Below are 23,362 nucleotides of genomic sequence, written 5' to 3'. Positions count from 1 at the left end.
ATGCCCTCATCAGAGTAAGTGCTGTGCTCTACGAGCAAAGCGGGACTGGACTTTGCAAGATGTGCAAAGTTAGAATCCATTGCAAATGTTCATAGGGACTATTTGTGTCCGACCTATGGCAGAGCATTCCAAGCTCATATTAGTCTGATCAGCCATAGTTGGACAACTGTAACTGGATCCGACATAGTGATGTCATTTCGGTCCTCTGAGAGTAAAAGACAACAACCAATCTCCCTTTTTTCAGCCAAAATTCTCTTACTCAATTCTCAATAGTCTGGACTGTTGTCACTAAACTAGTCACTAAAACTGTTCTCTCCAAAGTTACTAAAGACTCCATAACAGTGAAATCTGAAGGTCTTTTCTCAGTCCTTATGCTTTCTGGCCTATTTGCTGCATTTGATATGGCTGACCACTCTCTCCTCATGGGAATGCTTTCCAAACTGAACTTTCATGACTGATTTCTGCTGGTTGTCCTTCCTGTCTAATCATTCCACAATCTCCTTTCTAGGCATCATCCATAGCATACCTCACAATTACTAGCATTCCCTAAAGCTCTGTCTTAAACCCTCTACTTTTCTCTCCAATCTTCTCTTTCTTACCTCATTATCATGGGGTTTAATTATCATTTTTATATTGATGACTCTCAGATATTCAATTCCAGTGTATCCTTTAAGCTTCAAATACACATTATTAGTTGTCTACTCAACATTTTGAAATAGGTGCCCTGGACTCAATCTCAAATTTAACAAATCAAAAAATTGAATTCATTGCATTTCCCAAAAAGTTCCCAACTCTTCCAAAATTTTTTATTTCTGAAGGAGAAAGAATCCAATCTGTTTCTAGCCCTTCATAATATTGGAAATGTTATGATCTTTTTACTCTTCCCTCACACACAAACATACTCTCAAATCAGTTGCTAAATTTTGCATATTTCTCCCTTTACAACACCTCTTTCCTCTATTCACAAAGTTACCTACCATCTTATTTCTGGCCTTCAATATTTCTCACACTGTAATTGTCAACTAACTAACTTGTCTCCCTGCCTCAAGTCTTTCCTGACTCCAATATATCCTAGATACTACTATTACCAATGATCTTTTAATTGTCAATTATAACGATCTATTTTTTTCATCCTTCTTGACCTATCTATAGCATTGGAAATTCTCTAACTGCATGCACTAACAACAATATTGCAACAATGATCAACTGTGAAAGACGTAGTTATTCTAATCAATACAATGATTTGATATAATTCTGAAGAATTCATGATGAAAAATGCTATCCTCTAGAGAGAGAATTAGTGAATTGTAAGTGCAAACTAAAGCATTTTTTAAACTTTGTTTTTCTTGCTCTTTTTTCTTTTGTGGGGGGGAATGGTTAATGTGGAAATGTTTTGCATGATTTCATATATATAATTAATATGATATTGCTTGTCTTCTCAAAGGGTAGGAGAGAGGCTAGTGGGAGGGAGAAAATTTGCAACTCAATTCTTAAAAATGAAATGTTGTCTTATCTGTATAGCACTGCAAACTGTTGCTTACTCTCTCCTTCCTACATTTTTTATGACAATGCTTGTTACTGGTTCTTCTACCTAGAAGAAGTAGGTGGTATAGTAGACAAAGCAATGTCTCTGGAGTCAGAAAGACCTAAATTCAAATATGACCTCAGATCATAAGCTTGTAAACTTGGGCAAATCACTCAAATGCTGTCTGCCTCAGTTTTTTCAAATATAAAATGAAGATAATAAAATAATAGCACCTACTTCCCAAGATTGTTGTGAGGATCAAATAAAATAATATTTGTAAAATATTGTAAAATGTTTAGCATAATGCCTGGGAGGCACTTAACAAATGTTTGTTCTTTTCCCTTCCCTGAATGCTTAGATATTCTTTCCCTCAAAGTCCTGACTTGAGTCCCTCATTTTCATAACTGTTTTCTCACTTGGCGATCTCATTACTTCCCTTTGGTTTAATTATTTTATATACATATCCAGTTTTACTTTTTCAAATATTCTCAAGCCCTATATCACTAAATGCTTTTTGGACATCTCAAAACAGCACTCCAACATGCATTTCAAGCTCAAAGTATTCAAATCAGGACTCAATTGAGTCCTTACAAACTCCCTATTTCCCAACGTTTTTTCTACTGTTGAGGACACCACCATTCTCAATACCCAAATACCCAGTCACAACAACTCTTTTACATATATCCTCTTCTTCACTCTTGCAGCCACCATACCATTTTAACCCTACTTGCCCTTAGAGGTCTTATATTAGAAAACATGTTTAGGTATAGGTAAGCACAGAGAAAATATAATCATATACAAATTCTCCTAATTTTTGTACATTATTCCAATACATGGATCTTCACTCTCCAATGACTTTACAAATTTTTTTAAAGATGTAATGGCAAAATAAAATGGTTTTTTTTAATTATACAGAAAATAATTTAAAACATACCTTCTGCAAGCATGTCTGGTATATCTGCTTGATATCTAGGTCCTACTCTGATTTCGCCTTTATCTGCTAAAAGTGTTTTCAATGAAGGATCATAAACCAAAGAATAGAAAAAGGTATCCTAAAAAAAAAATTATAGATGTCAATCAAGTAGGTAAACAAACAATAAAATTTTCTTACATGCCCATTATGTGCCAGGGATAAAGCTAAGCACTAGGGATACAAAAAGAGGCAAAAAACAGTCCTTGCCCTCAAGGAGCTTACAATCTATTATGAGATATGACATGGAAATAAACATATACAAAGTAAGCCATATACCCAACAGGAAATAATTAAAAGAGGGAAAGCACTGAAATTAAGAAGAGTTAAGGAACAATAGAAGAAAGTGGGACTTTTGTTGGAATGTAAAGGAAACTAGGAAAGTTAGTAATCAAAATTGCAGAGGAAAATTGTTTCAGAAACGGGGGACAACCAATTGCATATATGCATATGTAATAATTTTTCTAATGTTCTTATGTATGATGACAAAAAATATAAAACCTTGAGAGTAAAACTCAACATAATGAATGAAAGGGTAAATCTTTAGCAACAGACTGTTTATCATTATCAAATTATTACTAAGGAAATGTCAAAAATGGAAAGTCACATAATTCAAGCAAAATAGAAAACAATAGTATGACAAATTCTATTTGGGATGTATGAGGTGTTCATGTAATAATAACCAAAAGTATCATTAATATACTGAAACTCACAACAGCAAATTGAGAATATAAAAGGCATGAAAATATCTAGTATCTTATGTCTCCAATTATTTTCAGCTTTAAATTTTTTTTATTTTGAGAATCAGGGAAGAAAAATGCTTTTTGTTAAATAATGTTACATTAGGGTTATTCTGAGTATTTGGTAGTTTGTTTAAAATTTTTCAGAAGTCAGAGAAAATCTCAAAAATAAGATGAATTTTGGCCCTTGACATCAAACAAACAAAAAATCAAAGCAGATGAAATTGCCTAATGATTCTGCAAAGATGCCTTTTCTATTAGTTATCCATTCAATAAAGTAACCTGTATGTCATCTATATCCGTGGTGTTCCAGGCCTTCAATTTGCACAAAAATCAAGCATACTGTTAGTATATTTTATCTGTCTTCCACTTGGACCCAGTGTCTTGTATCTTTCATATTTACATGAATGACTGAACTAATTACCAAGAGACTATGGAACGTTGTGGGATAGAAACATGTGGGGCAGAATTATACACAAAAAATTTCTGAGGAGTTTCATGAAGACATATTATATCTAGGGAGAATGCAGTTGTTAAATAGGGAGCCATAGTACAGATTATATGTTTAAGGAACAATAAGGTACTGAAAATGATTGCTGATAGCTCAGTAATCAAGTGCATTTGAAATAATAGATATCACTTTGAAATGGCATTCCATAAAGTTAAATTTTTGTTATATTATTTAGTAATATTACATAAGCATATTATATAAAGTTTTGTTACATTATGAAGTAAAATCTGTGATACATCCAGCAATACAAATGAGTACATTCTCTTTAATTTCAGATTTAGAATTACCAAGGGCATCGAGAGGTAAAGTGGTTTACCTTAGGTCACATGCCAACATGTGACCAAGGTGAGACAGAAGCTAGGTCTTCCTCACTCTAAAGCAAGCCCTTTAGCCTCTATTCAAGGCTGGTTTTTTGTTTTTTGGGTTTTTTTGGTAGTAAAATAAACAATCTTAAATCTTTGTATCAGATAAGCAGTTCAAAAAATCATGTTTCTAGCACCAGGGTCCAGGAAAGGAATTTGGCTGCAAACAAAAAAAGGTTACAAAGGAGAAAAGAGCTCTGGGTGAGTAACTTCTACTACCAATGAAAAACAGTATCTTTTAAGCAACTTAAAGAGTATTACAAAATTTGTCTTGGACCCTAAAAAGTTAACTAACTTGTCCTTTAGTAAAACTATTGGTTATATAGTAGAGTGAAGACATGAAACTAGGTCTTCTAAGGCAAAGACTCAAGGTCAGCTTATATCAATTGTGTTAGGCAATCTCTTTTCTCATCATTCCTTAATATTCAAATTTAACAAAAACAAAAACAAAATTTTATGGATAGATAGATAGAAGTATATATCTGTGTGTATATATACATACATTTATATGTATTTATGTATCCCTAACTTTACAGGTAGAAAATCCATATACTAATACTTGCTCTGTTATCTTTACATTCATGAATAAATATTATTCTCAGAGCAATTTCATCCTCATATGAAACATTAGCATTTCAAATGTTATAAAACCTGTGAAGCAAATAAAAAAAAACAAAGTAAAATTGAGTGACTAAATTTAATTCTGCTTTAAAATCAAATATGCCATAGATATGAGTTCTAAAAGGCAAGTTTGCACGATTATCATAAATGTATATACACATTAATTTCTGAAATATATTTTCTTTAGCTGTACTATGAAACAGATAAACTAATTCATAATCTAATGTGCTAAATTTACTAACAAATGGTTACTTCTTTAAAAATATTATTTCCAATAAGTGCTAAAAAAAAAAAAAAAGAGGATTGATTCTGGTTACTACAATGTGGATGGTGAATCAAGGTTATAAAGTCATTTTTGATAACAGAAATTGACAAACATTTCAATTTTTACAAAGATATATTCTAAAGGGAAGAGTAGCAAAGTTACATTTCATTACCTCTTTATCAAGATATGACAAAACTGATTCTGTTTCATTCAGTAGTGCAACACTACATTTCCCCCTGTACAAAAAGAAAAAAGAAATACTTATGTAGACAATCTGTCTAGGTACTATTGGCAATATTTAAAATTGCAGACAATATATAGAGATGAACACAAAACATTAAAAATGAAGATTATATTTACTCTACATAACAGTATCTTCTTATAACAGGAGTGAAGAACTAAGCTTATAGTATACAATCACAGGTTTCAGAACACAATATATAAATCAACAAATATTTATTGAGGGTCTAGTCAAAGGCATACCATATATTAAGGACAGTTAGAAAGTTAATTGAGATTTTACTGTTTTTTTACAAAGATAAAATGTGCCAAGCAAGACAGTGATCAGAGCTATCGTAAGTTTTGGGGAAACAAAAGATTAAACATTTCAAAAACAATTTAACATAAAGCGACCATAAGACCAGTGAATTATGTTTTCAACTGTAGAGTAAAACAGTTTCGCCTCTCTTTTTAAGTAATTAGTGCAATATATAGAAATTCTGTAAGTGTAATAAACCTTTAAGTTAAACAGTAGATAAACAAAAGTACTGTCAATCAAGCAGGCAGAACCAGGTCTACCTTCTGACAGAGCTCAACAGATTACCTAGCCCTCTCTGGAATAAAGTTAACCTAGAAGGCCATATGAGACAACTACTAAATTCCTATCTGTAGTGCATCCAGAAGCCAATAGGACCCAATCACTGTTAATTAGGTTCTATGTCTATCCAGTCACAAAAGTGTACTGACAGGCACAGAGCCTACATATATATATATATATATATATATATATATATATATATATATATATATATATATATTTGCATGACCTGAGCACAGAACCTAGAGAATATCACCCCAGCCTTTGTAAAAGATAAAAGCATTCTTTCTGTAGTATTTTTTGGTGTTAATGAACTGCGCTGACATGAAGGGATTTGATCACTGGTTGAGGACAGGATTGCCATAGAACAACATATTTAGAGATGGAGGATGGAGCACTATTACTTATTCAGCAAGAGCAGAAAGGCTTTAGCAGGTTTGTGACTGTAATAAGGCGTGGATGAATAGTTAGATGCCAGACACATGGACACTTGAATAAGACTCCATCTTTAACTGAAGAAATTGGTTCTGGTTAATACAATGTGGATGATGAATCAAGGTAATAAAATTATTTTGGGGTGTGTGTGTGTGTGTGTGTGTGTGTGTATAAAAATTCTGATCCTTATATCATTACCTCTATTGAACTTCAAAGTCATTAAATCATTCATATAGCTAACAGAAAATATTAAAGATAAAATTTGAAGCCAGGTAAACCTATATTCAACCTATATTCAGTAAGTTTCTGACCATAAAGACTTGTTTGAGCTAGAGAAAGCTTTGGAACTTTTTGTCTGAATTTGTTTAACAATTTAATAATCCCAAAGCTGTCATTCAGCATTGTCTGATGTTTTGTGACCCTGTGGACCATATCATGCCAGGTCCTTCTGTGACCCATGAAGCTCATTTTTTGATGTCAAATCTTCCAGTGTTTTAATAGTTCATTGTGTTTTTTTGGCAAAGAAACTGGAGTGGCTTGTTATTATTTCTTTCTCCAATAGATCACCTCTTGTCAGAGCTCTGCACTAGTCCATGTTGAGTAATCCTGTATAGCACAGTTCAATTTCATTCAGTTATACAAACCCCTCAGCTACAACAAGATAGTGACGCAGTGGAGTGTTTGAATCATCTTAAAGCAAGTACAAAATTTGAAGTTGATACTGCTATGAGTCAAATGATTTATATCAAAGACCCAGTGACTAAGAATACTACATTGAAAATATTCAAATAAACCTGATAATTTGTTATATTTATCTTATTTCTGAGCAAAAAATTCCTGAGAAAAGGAAAATAATTCAATTTAACTGCAAAAAAATAGTTCAACAATATTTATTCCTTTATAAACAATGATATGTAATAAATGTCCAGGTCTCTTCGCTAACTTCAATTCTACACTTGTTGGGGGAGGAGGGAAGTGGAAAGAAAGGAACCAATCTATTTATGCGTTATGAGTTATTCTTACACCAAGAAGGCAGTATCAGGAATTTGCCATCTCAGAGCTGCAAAGGTCACATATGCACCTCCTGGAGTAAAGATAACCTACAAGGCTATATCCAACAGCTATTAAATGCCTCTTTAAATACATAGAAGCCAATGGGCCCTACCCACCACTGTGTATAAGAACAAATATTATATTAAACAAATATTTCAAAATTGAAATTATATTAATTCACAATTGAAAAATCACAATATTAATTTAATATATGCATCCACGTTAAAAAATTGTGCTCACTCAAGTTTTACTTTTTCATCTTTCCCTAATATCAATTCTGAGATTTCTCTGAGGGTCTTTTTTATTTCTTTCTGAATCTTTAATTTAGCTTTCAGAAGAAATCATGGAGGTTTATCTTTGACAAAAGGCATTACTTTTAAAAATTTAGTTCATTCATTCATGTTATACACATATAAAAACAAAATCATATTATTTCACTACTCCTTTCAGTTTTGAAGACCAAGAGTGAACTTTATAATACATAGTGAAGACTAAGAAAGTTGTTTCATTATTGTTAAATCTTACAAATGCTACTAAATATAATTATTGAACTGAATTAGGAATACTGTGATTATACAGTGTCTAATTAAGAAAGACAAAATTGGCTTTCTAAAATAAGCTTTGAATCATTCTGTTTTGCCACCATTTCAAAAAGAAATTTTGGGATTATTTAATAATCTGTTAAAGGACATTATTTTCAATTCCAATGAAGGCACTTTACTTTATTCTAAAGAACAAAGAATAAAATCTGTTGAAGATTTATTGGATGCTATTAATATTCATGATCACTGTATTTTTTTAAGGATTTCACAGGATCTGTCATATTCTCATATCTGAATAGAATATTTTCATCTAAAATATTAAAGGTTCACAAATATTCTATCTGAATACCATAACAGTAGCAACAAATAATTGGATTAAGTAAATTTGGTGAGAAATACAAAATAATCCTGAGGAAAGAACCTATGAAAGAATAACCATATGGTTTTGATATAAAGAAAAATACTTTTTAGGAGCAATTACATAGACCTTGTTTAATAAAAGATGAAGAAACACTTTGTAACTATCATACTAACTGTGCAATATAAACACAATATAAACATAAAGCATAACTGTACAATATAAACAAAACTTTTAGGAGAATTTTTACAATGTGCTTTTAAAGTTTTGTTGCATCATTTGTATCACAGTAAAATCTTTGTTCAATAAATATAAATTAGGTCTTTCCAGAAAAATCTGAAGCTTTAGTCACAAAACAACTCAGAGATGATAAAACTCATGACATTTTAAGTATTTATTCAATACTATTCTATTGGTTTTCACATGTTTCCAAACAGCCAGATTCATTTTAACACTGTAGGTACCCATGTGCAACACTTTATCAATGCAATTCCCATGGTTAGAAGACAGATGCCAAATGCTATTAAATGTTTTTATGGCATGAATATAATATGCAGACATGTGACTGTGTACATGCATATCAGTCTCTTTCATAGATACCATAAGAGTATATATACATATTATACAAATGAAAGCAGTAACAGAAATGTGTGCTCAGCAATCTTTTCCCCAATACAAGGAGGAAATTTTCCTTTAATTTACTCTTCATTTTTTTGAAGGAAAAAAAAAAGGCATAAAAAGCAAGGAGGCATTAGCAGTATTATATTTGCCTTCATGAAAAAAAGAACAGTTTTCTTCAATATCTAGTCCACATGCTAGAAGAATATGCCAAAAAGTAGAGACACCATAAAGCAAACTGAATGACATGACTTAGCTTCCAAAGACAAAGTTCAACCCTCAGAATTCTGTCTTGAATGAATAATGTGAACAGCTTAAAAAACACCATGGTGCAGAGTAAACAAAACACAATGAATATGTACCAGAAGCCACAGGGACAGGTTAAAAAAAGGAAAGACCAAAATAAGACCCTGACAAAAGTTTTTCAGAGGGATACTATAAAAGATCTACAGATTTAAATTATCTGCCACCAGATTCCTATTCCTAATAACTTCACAGTATCATCAATCAGCAAGGAGGTATTGATGACCAATCTTTACAATGATCATTGGGATAGAGAAATATAAACCTAATTGGGAAATCAAGATTAACAAACATGATTAATAGAGATTTGAGATTGAAATTGTGACACTAATTGTAAGTATGATAAGCACTTAGAGAACAGAATCAATATTCAATATGTAAGGAATGATATAAGTGCAGGTGGGTCTCATAACTCAACATACACTTTAGCTTAATCTACTTTGTTAACATTTTCTCCTTCAGTTCCTTAAATCTAGCAATCAACAAAACAATAAAATCAATTTCCAACATGTAGAGTTTTCAAAGTTTAAGTATTCACAATGGAAATTTAATATTGGCTTTAGCCAGTTAAAGCAGGCTTCCACATAGCCCTACTGATCTATGGTTGTTAAAAATGGCTAATAGGAGACCGTTTCAGAAATATTTTCTAAGAAATATATTCTGCATAAATAACTGTATAGACATGTATACATATATTGTATTTAACTTATACTTTAACATATTTAACATGTACTGGTCAACCTGCCATCTGGGGGAGGGGGTGGGAGGAAGGAGGGGAAAAATTGGAACAAAAGGTTTTGCAATTGTTAATGCTGAAAAATTACCCATGCCATATATCTTGTAAATAAAAAGCTATAATAAAAAATAATAAAATAATTTTTAAAAAGAAATATATTCTGCATGACTGCATATGTATAACCTATCAAAATGCCTACCCTAAGGGAAGAAAATTAAAAAAAAAAGTTGAGACTTGGTTTTGCATGTAATAGGGGGGAAATAATTTTTTTTTAAAAATAAATATTTTACAAGAACAGTTAATACAATAAGAAAAAGAATGACAGGAAGCAAAGTAAAAGATGAGTAAAGAATATCTTCTCCTGCTGTCTCTCTCTCTGTATCTTCTAATGTAGACAAATATTAAACAATGAAAAGAACTGACAAATCCAAGAGAAGGTGGTACATACAATGAGGGATCCTCCTAATCACTGCATATCACCTTTCTGTTGACCTATAAACCTTCCTGACAGTTCAAACCACAGAATAAATCTATTAAGAGGCACAATAGCATCTGAATGAGCATGAAGGAGACCAAGAACTAAACCCAAAGCTTTAGTGACTTTTCTTAAAAGGTGTATAACGCACTAGAATACGTACTAAGTTTATAAATGTGTTAAAGTCAATTGCTAGTACAAATATAACTACTTCATTGTTAAGTTTTCTAAATGAATAGACAAGAGAGTTAATTCCGTTACAGTATTTCTTCACTTTGCCCAAACTGTCACAAGAAAAATAAACGATTTGAAAGGAAATAAGCATAATGGAAATCTAATTTATTTCACCCTAGATATTACTTATTAGCTAGAGCTGCTTATACTAATCAACATTATATCCCTAGTAAATTCCTTAATTTTTTAAGATATAAATAACGCTGGCAAATCAAGACATTGAGATTTTAAAAACAAAATACTGGCATCAAAAAAATGTCTATAAAAAAAATTACAAGTTTCTTAGACAAACAAGCCCAAATAATGGTATTAAAAGAATGTTTCTTTATAATATTATTTACAGTCAAGTTGAAAATAGGCTCCTTGACTCCAAGCAATTTCTATTTTATTATCGTTTAAAACTTAAAAGATGGGCTGATTATTTTTAACAATGAATAAAATAGCCCAAGAAAAATTAATCTTCTTTTAATGAGTATCCCATGAGACAAAAGTACTAAAAACTGATATAAGCAATTACTGAAAAAAAAATTGTGTAATAAGTATGAAAGAAATCAAACTATCTTCACAAATTTATATGCATATTTAATTTCATTGAAAGAATATAAATATTGAGATTGTGCAAATCTACTATTGTTTTGACCAGATCTGAATAAATTTTCACCACACGTCTGTAACTTATAAATTCTCTCCCAAATATCAAAAGTCTTTAGGACCCAGAATATTCTAGAATGTTCAAATCTTCTAATTTTATCATCTGAAATTGTGGTCCAAAGCAGAACAATTGAGAATGGGAATAAAGCAGACTGTTCCTGGCCTCCCAGTTACACAAAATTTTCATCCAAATGAGCCATTGAGGTTGCTAATATAATGTCCTTTTCATGGCACAGAAACATAGGACCTCTAGGCCAAAAAAAAAAAGAAGAAAAAAGTCATGTCTTTGAACTTTTCTTTAAGACTAAGAGAAAATGAAGCAATCTAGGATGATAAAAGAGGACTTTCTCCAAAAAATTATGGTGATGTAAAAACAAAAGGTAGAAAGACAAAAAGGTGTTTTTGAAATAGCCAGCATTTAAAGAAAAAAAAAAGGATAAATAAAATCACAACTGAAAAATCTAAATCTAAGAAAAGCAATTAGTAATTTAACAGACCAACTCAAATGCTTCATTCAAAACATTAACTAGACAACAGCCAACAGAGAATTAATTACTATTCACTGAATGTCTCCACCTAATAACTAACAATTTTTTTAAAATCATAATTGTAATGTTCTCTCTAAAATGTAATGTTCTCTGTTGAGGTTTTCTTGGGGTCTCTGGGAGCAGCAGCCTTCGTTTCAGTTCAGTGATCACCACACGAGTAGCCAGGGTTTAAGTCCAAATCCTTTATTGTCTCTTCCAAAGTCTTGTCTCCTTTCCTGGGGACCGGTTAGCTTTCTTTGAGGCCCATCTCTCTCCTTGGTTCCGTGGGCTTGAGTTCCTGCCTCCTTCTTTGCCCTCTGAATTTCTCCGAATGTCTCTGAATCCAAAGGTTTGTGTTTCAGCCTCCAGTCACCACAAAGGTGGAAGATGGAATGAATCTGTCTCAGCCTCCAAGAGCTTCTAGTGAGTCTGCCCTTTCGGCCTGAGAGCTTCTTCTAGCTTATATGCTTCACAACAGAGTACACATCAATCATTACATCACTAGGAAACCATTATTTGTTATAGGATTAAATCAATGCTAAACTAGATTTAACCACTGTCTCCTCAATTCCACTTAGTACCTTGTTTCAAGTTCTGGCCCATAATATCTCCTTGTAAGATCAGATCAATCATACCGAACCATGCTAAATTAGGTTTATTGTCTCTATGAATTCCACTGACTTAGTACCTTGTAAGAATCCTTTTTTTCAAGTTCAGAGTTCTGGCCCATAACACATAATGTGCAATTTCAGCAGTTTCATTGAAAAACTACTAACAACCTGCAAATCTTGATCACTGCTGTGTGAACTGTGTATACTGATAGAGAGTTTGCATTTAGAAAGACTTGATTAATATACACTTATAGTAAAATCCTGACCATAAGTATTTAAAGGAAGACAATCTTCAAAAAAGCTACAAAGAAAATATACAAAGTTGCTTATATCCTTTGAAGTATCAACTGTTTTCAATAAGCAATTAAGAGAGTACTGACAACAAGAAAAGACCTATCTATACAAAGATACTCATAGCAAAAAGAATACAATCTTATATCCAACAGTTGGGGATAGGCTAAACAAATTATGGCATATAGTATACCATGAGAAATGATAAATATAACACTATATATATATACATATATATATATGAAAAGTGTATGAAAAGACAGTGAATAAAGCAGAGCTACAGAACAAAATACACAACATAATTATTACATACAGTACAACTATATAAATCAAGATAATTTTAAATGGCAACAAAGCTCAGAATAAAAGCAATAAATTCTACTAACTTATGAGTAAATTTGTATTTTTTTTTTTGGTAACAAATGGAAGCCTATTAGAGCATAGGATGGCATGAACCATTGATTTCCAACATCTCTTTTTTTTTCCTCCCCTTTATTTCATCATTGCTTTCAGGGATTATACTCTTATCAAAGTGGAACACCCATGGTAGAGGTAAGTATGATGAGTTAGAAAGTGAGTTTTCATCTCAAAACTTTTTTCAATTATAAAAATAAAGAATTTGATGTAATAATTTGCCTAAAAATTAAATATATCAACATTTTCTGTAACTCTGTCTGAACTACACTGAATAAAATAAGAATTAATAATAACAAAACCCATCTATATAATCCAAATGATCATCTATATCATAGGACTGATGGGGGGGGGGGGCAGATGACAATGACAAAATGGGACATTTCCAGTCTGTATTCAGTATGTCCAGAGACTGTAAGATAGCTCTAAAGACCCGAAAACACCCTGAAACACTGGCCATTTGGGCTCTGTGATTATCACAGAATGAGCCGGCAACCTAGCCAGTATGACAAAATTATAGCTATGAATCTTAGATATAAGTAATAACGTTGCAAGCCCTAATTAAAATCATCAAGATGGAAATAGTAGCATTACACTGTGTTCTGGTCCCATAAGAATACAAGATATATCAGAATACAAATATCATTAACCTGCCTACTGAAAATGCTTCAGTGCCAACCAAAAGGAGGACAAAATTTATAATGGGCAAATACTATATCAGAGCAAAATCAGAAACAGATCTCAGTAAATATAGGTAAAGGCTTCATATTGCTTTTTGTCAATGCTACCCTCATCTTCAGATAATATAACAATATATTGCCAAACAGTGCAAGACAAAAACAAAATAAAACAGAAAAATCTAAAAACCCTCTGTGTGTGTGTGTATGTGAGTGTGAGTGTGAGTGTGGGTGTGGGTGTGGGTGTGGGTGTGTGAAGTCCCTAAACCAAGATTAGACAAAAGAAATTGCATAAAAGGAACTACTGGTCTGAAGAAGAAAATGTTGAGAAACAAAGGACACTGTAAATCTTTGCTTAATATAAGCTTCAGAAAGTATACTTAATAAAGAAACAAGGTAACAAAAATGACACTGATCTCTGAAATGCTTTTTTAAAAGTTGGCCATACTTAAAAGTAGAATAAGGCCTTTTTCAATTTGAAGGCATGATTTTTGATTTCCTTCACAAGCTAATTGTACAATATTTCAGAGTCTGATTCTTTTTGTACAGCAAAATAACGTTTTGGTCATATATACTTATTGTGTATCTAATTTATATTTTAATATATTTAACATCTACTGGTTATCCTGCCATCTGGAGGAGGGGGTGGGGGGTAAGAGGTGAAAAATTGGAATAAGAGGTTTGGCAATTGTTAATGCTGTAAAGTTACCCATGCATATAACCTGTAAATAAAAGGTTATTAAATAAAAAAAAAAATTGAAGGCATGAGTCTAACTAGTAGACCAATTATATCAAAACAAAATAAAAAATTGTAATCTGCTATAATGATTATGAATGAAAGGATTCTCCCTTAGTAGCTGGCAAAAAAAAATATTAAAAATATTCCACAACCTTTACACAAGAGTAAATGAAGCCATTTTTGTCATAGTATGAACCACAGCAGGAAAGGTTGAACTATCAAGTAAAACCCCAAAGGAAAGAGATCAAATACCACTAAAGAAAAATTATATTTCACACCTATTGAATATCTGGTGAAAGTCATCAAAAGATTATATAAATATCTGGCTTTAACAGGCAGGAGAAAACTTGAATGCCATATTGTCCGAAGGCAACAAAACAAGAAATAGACTGAAAAGAACCCAGAAAATGAAAATATTAGAAATTCTATATTTCCTTAATGAAAAAATGAAAGGAGGAGTAAAAATATGAAACTGATAGAAGGAATCAAAGCAATGTAAAAAAAAAAAAAAACAAAATTCGAAAATTCAGCATCAATCAAAACTGGTACTTCAGAGAAATAAAGAAATTAGAGGCTAAAAATAATCTTCAAACAAAAAAGGATGTAGAAATTTCCTGTTCTATATAGTAGCAAACAAAGATCGATACAGTAAAAACACAAATTGGATTAATTGAGAACTAAAAAGCTTGCATACTATTATATAACGAATAACAGAATAGTGACTTATATCAAGGGAGGTGTACTAAAAATAGCTTCTCCGCAAAAAATGGAAGATGGGGACTAAAAAAGAGCTCTAATTTGGGGATCGAATGATTATCAGTGGCAAATAAATTACATTTTTCTCCGACTCAACCCTGTCCCCAACTTCTGTAACAGAAAGTAAAATGTTTATTACCAAAACATGAAAACTCCAACAATCCCTCCAGTATAAGCCATTTACATAATTACATATGCTATAGCATTTACAAATTTTACAATTGAAAAAAAAACTATTAAACATAATAAAAAAGAATGTTGGCTGAGGAGTAAAGTAGATATGCCGAAAAGATGCAGAGGGCATATAGTACTTGTTATAAATTTTGCAATTACTGAACAAGCTGTCCAAAAGGACCATAACAATTATATTGTCTTTGTTCATACTCAGAACACCTTTGACTCACTTCTGTATTCATGACTCATTTGTGTGCTTCAAATATGTAAAACCAGATCCCAAGTATAGAAAGAATACTGCATATTTGATATTCATATAGGAAACTGTTCTCTACTTAAAATTCACTAAAATAATTTCAATAATATTTCATATAAAATGTTGATTTTTCAGTTAGACTGTTCTGCCTCAAATGCAACATTTAAACATTAAAGTAACTGATCTATAAAAACTTTTAATTGATGTTGCTATCCTAAATACTTATAACCTTCCAACTACACGGAACAAAAACTTATAGGTATAGAAAACTGGTTGAGAAAGAGTGAAATCACTTGAGAACAAGATGAAGTCCATATTTCTAATGACTTGTTTCCTATGAGAGGATAAGCTTATACATCCTACTATTTTTATTCAACTATAAAAGATAGTTATTTTATCCACCTATGCAAAATTTCAAAGAATAGTAGATACAAAGGAGTGAGATCAGAAAAATGGCTATTTCTATATAATCACCATTAAAAAAAAACCCCATGATCATATTATCCCAGATATTGAGAAATCAGAGCAGGCAGTGCAGTGTCACCATTCTCTAGGAATTAATGCCCCAGTCTCACATTGCTCTGAGAACAGTTTGAAAAATTTCTCCTTACTCATAACCAATTTGCTACCTTGAAATCTACTGTTACTCATTCTTATTTCACTGCAACAACTCTACAATTTTCATTACTACATAGATATTGAGACTAGACAGGAGCTAACCCAGATCTAGATCAGAAACTCATAAATCAAGCTATCACTTCTAACATTGTATCTAGAACCAAAATCTAGACACCACACTTGATATCAAAATATCCTCTGATAGTAGCGGCGCCAATATATCAAGCACATTCTCTCCCCTTCCCTTCACACTACCATCATCATCACAAGAAGCCCAAGTGCGAGAGTCCCGGTTAAATGATAGATTTGCTGTTCTTTAAGTCTTGCTTCTTCCTCTATGAATTCTTGTGATTTGGAGTTGCTAGATGCCGAGACAAAAATCATTTCCCCCTGTTAAAATGAAACAAGCCTTTGTTCCATCTACCTTAGTCCTATTCTTTCCCCAAGTCATTATTCTTAGAATTTCTTGAAAAAGAAAGGCAATTCCTTTTTCTTCCACTGAGTCAATCAATTAACACCTTTACAGTTAATTTCTCCTGACTTTTTTTCCTCACATTCCTATTTTTTCACATTTATGGAAACCAGGCTCTCTCTTAATCCTCATCTCCCAAATCTGACAAAGTCAAGAGACCAACAAAAGAGGTAAGCAAAAGGCTTTTATTCTCAGTGCCACCTTCAACTCCTCCTATTGTCATCACTTGGTAATAGCCCCTCTTTTGAGCTTCATTCCATTGATTAACCCTATCAAAACTATTCCCAGGAAATTTTCCTTCCTTTCTCAAAGACTGTTGCCAGTAGCACTTGGCTCACAGTCTTCCTTTCCTCAGCATCCCCATACCTGAGATTTTCAGTATAAACGTTGATGTCCCTTCAAACATTTTGCACTTTCAATTCATCAATCACCTGAATTCCCATGAACTGTATGCATTCTTCACCTACCACTGCACGATGCTTCAACCATACCATACCATTGATTTTTACATCACACAAAACTATTTTATTTCCTATACCCAGAACTATGAAATTCTTATACTCACAACCTCCTATTTTTCCTTCTAAATTATTCTTGTCCCAGTCGTTTGGCTTCATTCATTACATCTCTTTCTCACTTGTCAGCTGATCCTACTCTGGCCTTAAACAGTAGAATAAACCAAATGGAAAAAGAGATACAAAAGATAAATGAAAAATCTATCTTTCTTCTAAAATTCCTTCTATCAAGGGCAATAATATCCCCTACACACTTTATACACTTTTTATTTACTCTCTTCATTCTGGATTGTTGAAAACACTATAATCATGTTACCTATAAAAAGCCTAACAATTACATTTTGTTGTCTCACTTTGTATGTGTGTTTCTCTGTCTGTCTCTTCCCATCTCTCCGCTCTCTCTTTCCACCACTCTCAGTCTTGACTCTGTTTTGGATCTGGGCTGATTCATTCCTCTTTAGATAGCTTCACATTAAATTATTTATTGAATGCATTTATTCAGACTTGGATTGATAATTCAGAGAAGAGAAAATTGATTTTCACAAGCAAGGTTCTAAATCATATATTTCATTATAAATGCCTAAATCTTTAAAAAGAAATCATATCTTTCTAAATATGTACAATAATCTGAATAAAACAAGTTTGCATAGAATTTGTAATGAAACATTTAAAGTGAAGAGAATATATGTAAATATGTCCAGACATGCTCAACCCAAACTTTTATGATCAGAGTACAGTTATCCAGTCTAATTTGACATTAACAAATGCTGGAATTGTTTCTCATCTAAAAAAGATTCTCAACTCTGCAAATCATTAAATACAAGTCTCCTGAAAAGTCCACATTTTACAAAACTCAGATTATTAGAAATAAATCTTGTCTTCTAGAAAATGAAAACTTTTTAAAAAGTTTCTTTTCATCCTAAATTACATATAGGTGATTGAGATGTGGACAATGCTTTTTGTTGTTGTTGTTGCGGTTAATTAGGGGAGGAGGGGATAAGAGTGGGAGAGAAACATATCATAGTCAAGGTTATAGTGACAAGGAAGACCAAAACACAAACTCAGATGAGAACGAAATGTTAACAGAGGAAATCTCAAAGAGTGATATGAATTGATCTCAAACCTAAAGAGGCTTCTTGGTAGTGCTCATAAAATAAGAGGTAGGAGAAAAAAATAATAAGACACATGCAAGAGAGAGTCAACAGCTTGGAAAAGGAAGGCAATTCCTTAAAAAATACAATTAACCAAATGCAAAAAAAAAAAAAAAAAAAAAGAAGAAGAAGAAGAAAAATTCAAAAATTCAAAACTAGAATTAACCAAATAGAAAGAGATTTTTTAAAAACTGAATAAAATCACACATTAAATACTAGAATGGGGCAAATGAAAACTAATGCCTATCCGACCTCAAAAATCAAACAAATTAAAAAGATTGAAAAAAAGCAAGAGAACGTAAAATACCTCATTGGAAAAACAGACCTAGAAAATAGATCCAGGAGAGAGAATTTATTGGTCTACCTGAAGGCCATGACCAAAAAAAGCCTGGATAAGATTCTTCAAGAGATCACCAAGGAAAACTGCCCTAATATTTTAGAAACAGAAGGGGAAATAGTCATTGAAAGAATCCATCAATCATCTTCAGAAGAGATCCTATAAGGAAAACCCCAAGGAACATTGTTGCAAAATTCCAGAACTACAATCTCAAGGAAATAATACTGCCAGGTTGCCAGACAAAAACAAATCAAATATCAAGGAGCAACAGTCAGGATAACCCAGGATCTGTCAGCTTCTATAATATAAGATTGGAGGGCCTGGAATACTATATTCTGAAAGTCAAAAGACCTGGGGTTACTAGTTACTAACTACCCAGTGAAAATGAACAATATCTTTCAAGAGAGGTGATGGATCATCTTTCGGTCATTTCTATTGAAATTAACAGAACTAAATAGAAAATTTGGTCTTCAAACAGAACTATGCAAGCATAGAAAGGTACAGAGAAAACATATATTATTTAAAAGTTAAACTGTTTACATCCCTACATGGGAAAATGGTAACTATAACTTTTGAGGACTGTATCTCTTATTGGGGCAGACAGAGAGGAGCATCACATGGACTGTGTGTCTTGTGAAAGGACTTGGATGTGATGATATCAAAGAAAAAGACGTTAAGAGGTAGAAAAAAAGGACTGTCCTGGGAGAATAGAAAAAGGGAAATATAATGGGACAAATTAGACCATGTGAAGAGGCACCCATAACAATGAAGGGAAAGAAGAGAAGGGGGTGAGCATTGTCTAAAGCTTGATCTCATCAGTTTTGGCTCAAAAGAAGGAATAATGTAATCATTCAGTTGGGTAAATTTTCTAACCTTATAAAGAAGTAGTAGAAAAGAGAAGGGCTGGATAGAAGGGAGGGCTGAAACACTACAAAAAAAAGAAGGGAGAAGAGGTGACAGAATAAAGTAGTGGGTGGGGTGACTTAAAAAACAAAATATTACTTGGAAAAAGAGGGAGGGGGTAATAGAAGGTGGGGTAAGTAAAAAAAAAACTACTAAGGATAGGATAGAAAGAGAGAATAAAAGTATATATAAGGGAGAAAATGAAGCAGTAAAGATATTAAATACATATGTACCAAGTGGTAGAACATACAAATTCCTAGAGAAGATATTAAGTCAATTACAAGAAGAAATAGACAAAAAATATATATTATAACCTCTCAGAATCAAATAAATCTAACCACAAAAGAAACAAGAAAGAAACTAGGGAGCTTAATAGGGTCCCAGGAAACCTAGATATATATGATAGACCTCTAGAGAAAATTGAATAGAGAAAGGAATACATCTTTATATCAGTAGTGCATGGTACCTACACAAAAACTGACCATGTATTAGGGTCAAAAAAAAAAAAAAACCTTACAATCAGATGCAGAAAGGCAGAAATAATAAATGCTTCCTTCAGACCATAATGCAATAAAAATTATATTCAATAAAAGGCCAGGGAAAGATAGACTAAAAACCAATTGGAAATTAAATAATCAAATTCTACAGAATGAGTGGCTCAAACAACAAATCACAGAAACAATCCATAATTTCATCTAAGAGACTAGAAATAATGAGACAGCATACCAAAACCTATGGGACACAGCCGAAGCAGTTCTTAGGGGAAATTTTATCTCTAATTAGCTATATGAATAGAATAAAGGAGATCAATGAATTGGGCATACAACTAAAAGAGCTGAAGAGGAACAAATTAAAAACCCTCAATTAAATAAAATTCTGAAATTCAAAAGGTTAATAAAATTGAAACTAAGAAAACTATTGAACTAATAAAACTAAGGTTTTGTGAAAAAATTAGATAAACTTTTGAGTAATTTGATTAGAAAAAGGAAAGAGGAAGACCCAATTGCAAGCAACAAGGATGAAAATGGTGAACTTATCACCAAGGAAAAAGAAATTTAAGCAATAATTCAGAGATATTTTGTCCAATAGCAAATCTGACAATCAACTGAAATTGATAAATATCTGCAGAAATGTGCACTGCCCAGATTCACAGAAAAGGAGATAGACCACCTAAATAGCCCATTTTGGAAGGGAAGGTTGAGCAGGCTATTAATAAGTTCCTTGGGAAGAGCTCTCCAGGGCCATATGGATTCACAAGTGAATTCTACCAAACATTTAAAGAACAATTAATTCCAATACTACATAAACTATTTGGAAAGATAGGTAAAGGAGGTGTCCAGCCATGTTCCTTTTATGACACAGGTATGATCTTGATACCTAGACCAAGAGGAGCCAAAACAGAAAGAAAATTACAAACCAATCTCCTTAATGAATATTGATGCAAAGATTTAGGTAGATATTAGCAAGGAGATTCCAGTTTATCAGATTGTGAAGCAGGCACTGAACTCACTGAGGAGATCAGAAGATAATAGCTACCGAATTTTGATTGGGTGATGGAAAAGAACTGAGTGAACCTCAGCAAAGAAGTGGTTAGTGTGTTTTGGTCATGTGTACTTATTGTGTATCTAATTTATATTTTAATGTATTTAACATCTACTGGTCATCCTGCCATCTAGGGGAGGGGGTGGGGGGGTAAGAGGTGAAAAATTGGAACAAGAGGGTTGGCAATTGTTAATACTGTAAAGTTACCCATGCATAATAACCTGTAAATAAAAGGCTATTAAATTTAAAAAAAAAAGTGGTTAGTGAATAATGGTGGTAGAAAGGGAACCTGATGTAGCTATGGAGAGCAAGAAGCATTTCAATCCCACTGTTTCAGCCAGTGAGTTTGGCTCATAGAGAAGAGTAAGTGTACACAATGCTGGTAAGGACAGTTAGATCTCAATAAAAGCTAGACGGTAGAAGGAGTGGGGGAGGAAAGGATTTAAAATGATTAAAAATGAAACAAGTTTGTTCCTCACAGAGCAAATATTCCAGAGAGTACAATGCAATAGGGTTAGAACCTTCAGAATACTCACTTTTCACTCTACCTTCAGAAATTAAAGAAAAATTAAAGGTTCAACTGAAGATTTTTTTGATCTCCACAATTATTGCCTCCCTTTGCTTTGCATATATCTTATTTATATAGTATCTTCTAATAGAATGTAAGTTTTTTGAAGACAGTGAATAATATAAAATCACTTCTTGTATTAGTGTCCCTAGCACACTGACCTGCAACTTAGTAAATACTTACTAAGAGATAGGGAAGAATCAAGTAAAGGTTTTTTAATAATTGGATTATCTGAGCCTCTTTTTCCTTAATACTATTTTATTTTTCCAAATATATGTAAAGCTCTAAGATTTTGTGTTACAATTTTTCCCCTCCTTCCTCAACTCCCCTCTCCCCATAAGACAGTAAGCAATTCAATATAGGTCAAACATGTATAATGCTTCTAAACATATTTCCACATTTATCATGTTGCAAAAGAAAAACCAGACCAAAAGGGGAAAAACCACAAGAAAAAAAAATCACAAAAGGTGAAAATAGAATGATTCAATTACATGCAATCTCCATAGTTTTCTCTCTTTCCTCTGGATACAGATGCCATTTTCTATTCCCAAGTCTATTGGAATTGTCTTAAATCCCCTCACTGTTGAAAAAAGAAAAAACCATCACAATTGATGATATAATCTTGTTGCTACTGTGTACCATGTTCTTCTGAATCTGCTCACTTCACTTAACATCAGTTCATGTAAATTCTTTTCAGGCTTTTCTGAAATTATCACTTTTTATAGAACAATAACATTTTATTATATTCATATACCATAACGTCAACCATTCCCCAACTAATGAACATCCACTCACTTTCCAGTTCTTTGTCACCACAAAAAGGGATGCTACAAACATTTTTGCATATGTGGGTCCTTTTTCCTTCTTTTATGATCTCTTTGGGATATAGACAGTAGTAACAGTACTTAGGCATTTTTTATCAGGACAGATTGAACAAAGAAGACTTTTTTGTCATCAAGGAAAATAATTAAGAGTTTACTATAACAGAGAAAAGAGAAGGTGAATGAACTTTTTTTTCCCTTAGATTTCTAGGATTGACAATTCGATAAACCTTTCATGATCAAGGCATTTTAAAAAACATTTTAAAGACTTTTATTCAATTTATGTACTCTTAGAACTTGAAGAACTATCCTGTTCCTACAAAGTGCTAGGAGCTTCGGCAGCACAAAAAAAAAAAAAAAAGTATATATATATATAAAATAGTAACAGCAGAATTCACAAGTGCATGCAGACAACACTTCCATATATCCTCTTCTCCCTAGAACACACATACAACACCTAATAGTTACTTCTCATATCATTACTGGAGCAGCTGATAGCACATTGCATAGAGTATGAAGTCAGGAATTCCGAAGTTCAAATTAGGCTTCGCTTACTATGAATCTGAGAAAGTTACTTAAACACTATTTGCCTTGATTTCTTCAATTATAAAATGAGGATAGAAATAGCTAGAGTGATTCTGAGGAAAATCACTTAGTAAATGCTATATGAATGGGTTATTCACTTTTCCTATTCCTTCCCTCTTCTACATGCTCACAATTATTGACAAGCAAAGGTGGCCCATACCACCACCAAAATAATAAGCAAGAAAGCAA

General features: G+C 32.5%; 1 protein-coding gene across 2 annotated transcripts in view; it reads right to left on the bottom strand.

The window, feature by feature from the left end:
• Nucleotides 1-23,362, bottom strand: part of MTA3 (metastasis associated 1 family member 3) — a 171,907-nt gene that overhangs the window by 84,165 nt on the left and 64,380 nt on the right. For both annotated transcript variants that reach the window (XM_031950410.1, XM_031950411.1), the window contains exons 5-6: nt 5,167-5,230; nt 2,460-2,577 (exon numbers count right to left, since the gene is read on the bottom strand). In XM_031950410.1, coding sequence (XP_031806270.1) covers nt 2,460-2,577; nt 5,167-5,230 — 182 coding nt within the window. The remainder of the gene's footprint in view (nt 1-2,459; nt 2,578-5,166; nt 5,231-23,362) is intronic.

Source organism: Sarcophilus harrisii, chromosome 2, assembly GCF_902635505.1.
Source record: "Sarcophilus harrisii chromosome 2, mSarHar1.11, whole genome shotgun sequence".
Taxonomy (NCBI): Eukaryota; Metazoa; Chordata; class Mammalia; order Dasyuromorphia; family Dasyuridae; genus Sarcophilus; species Sarcophilus harrisii.
Note: the sequence above shows the minus strand (reverse complement) of the source record. Positions and strands in the feature narration are given on the sequence as shown.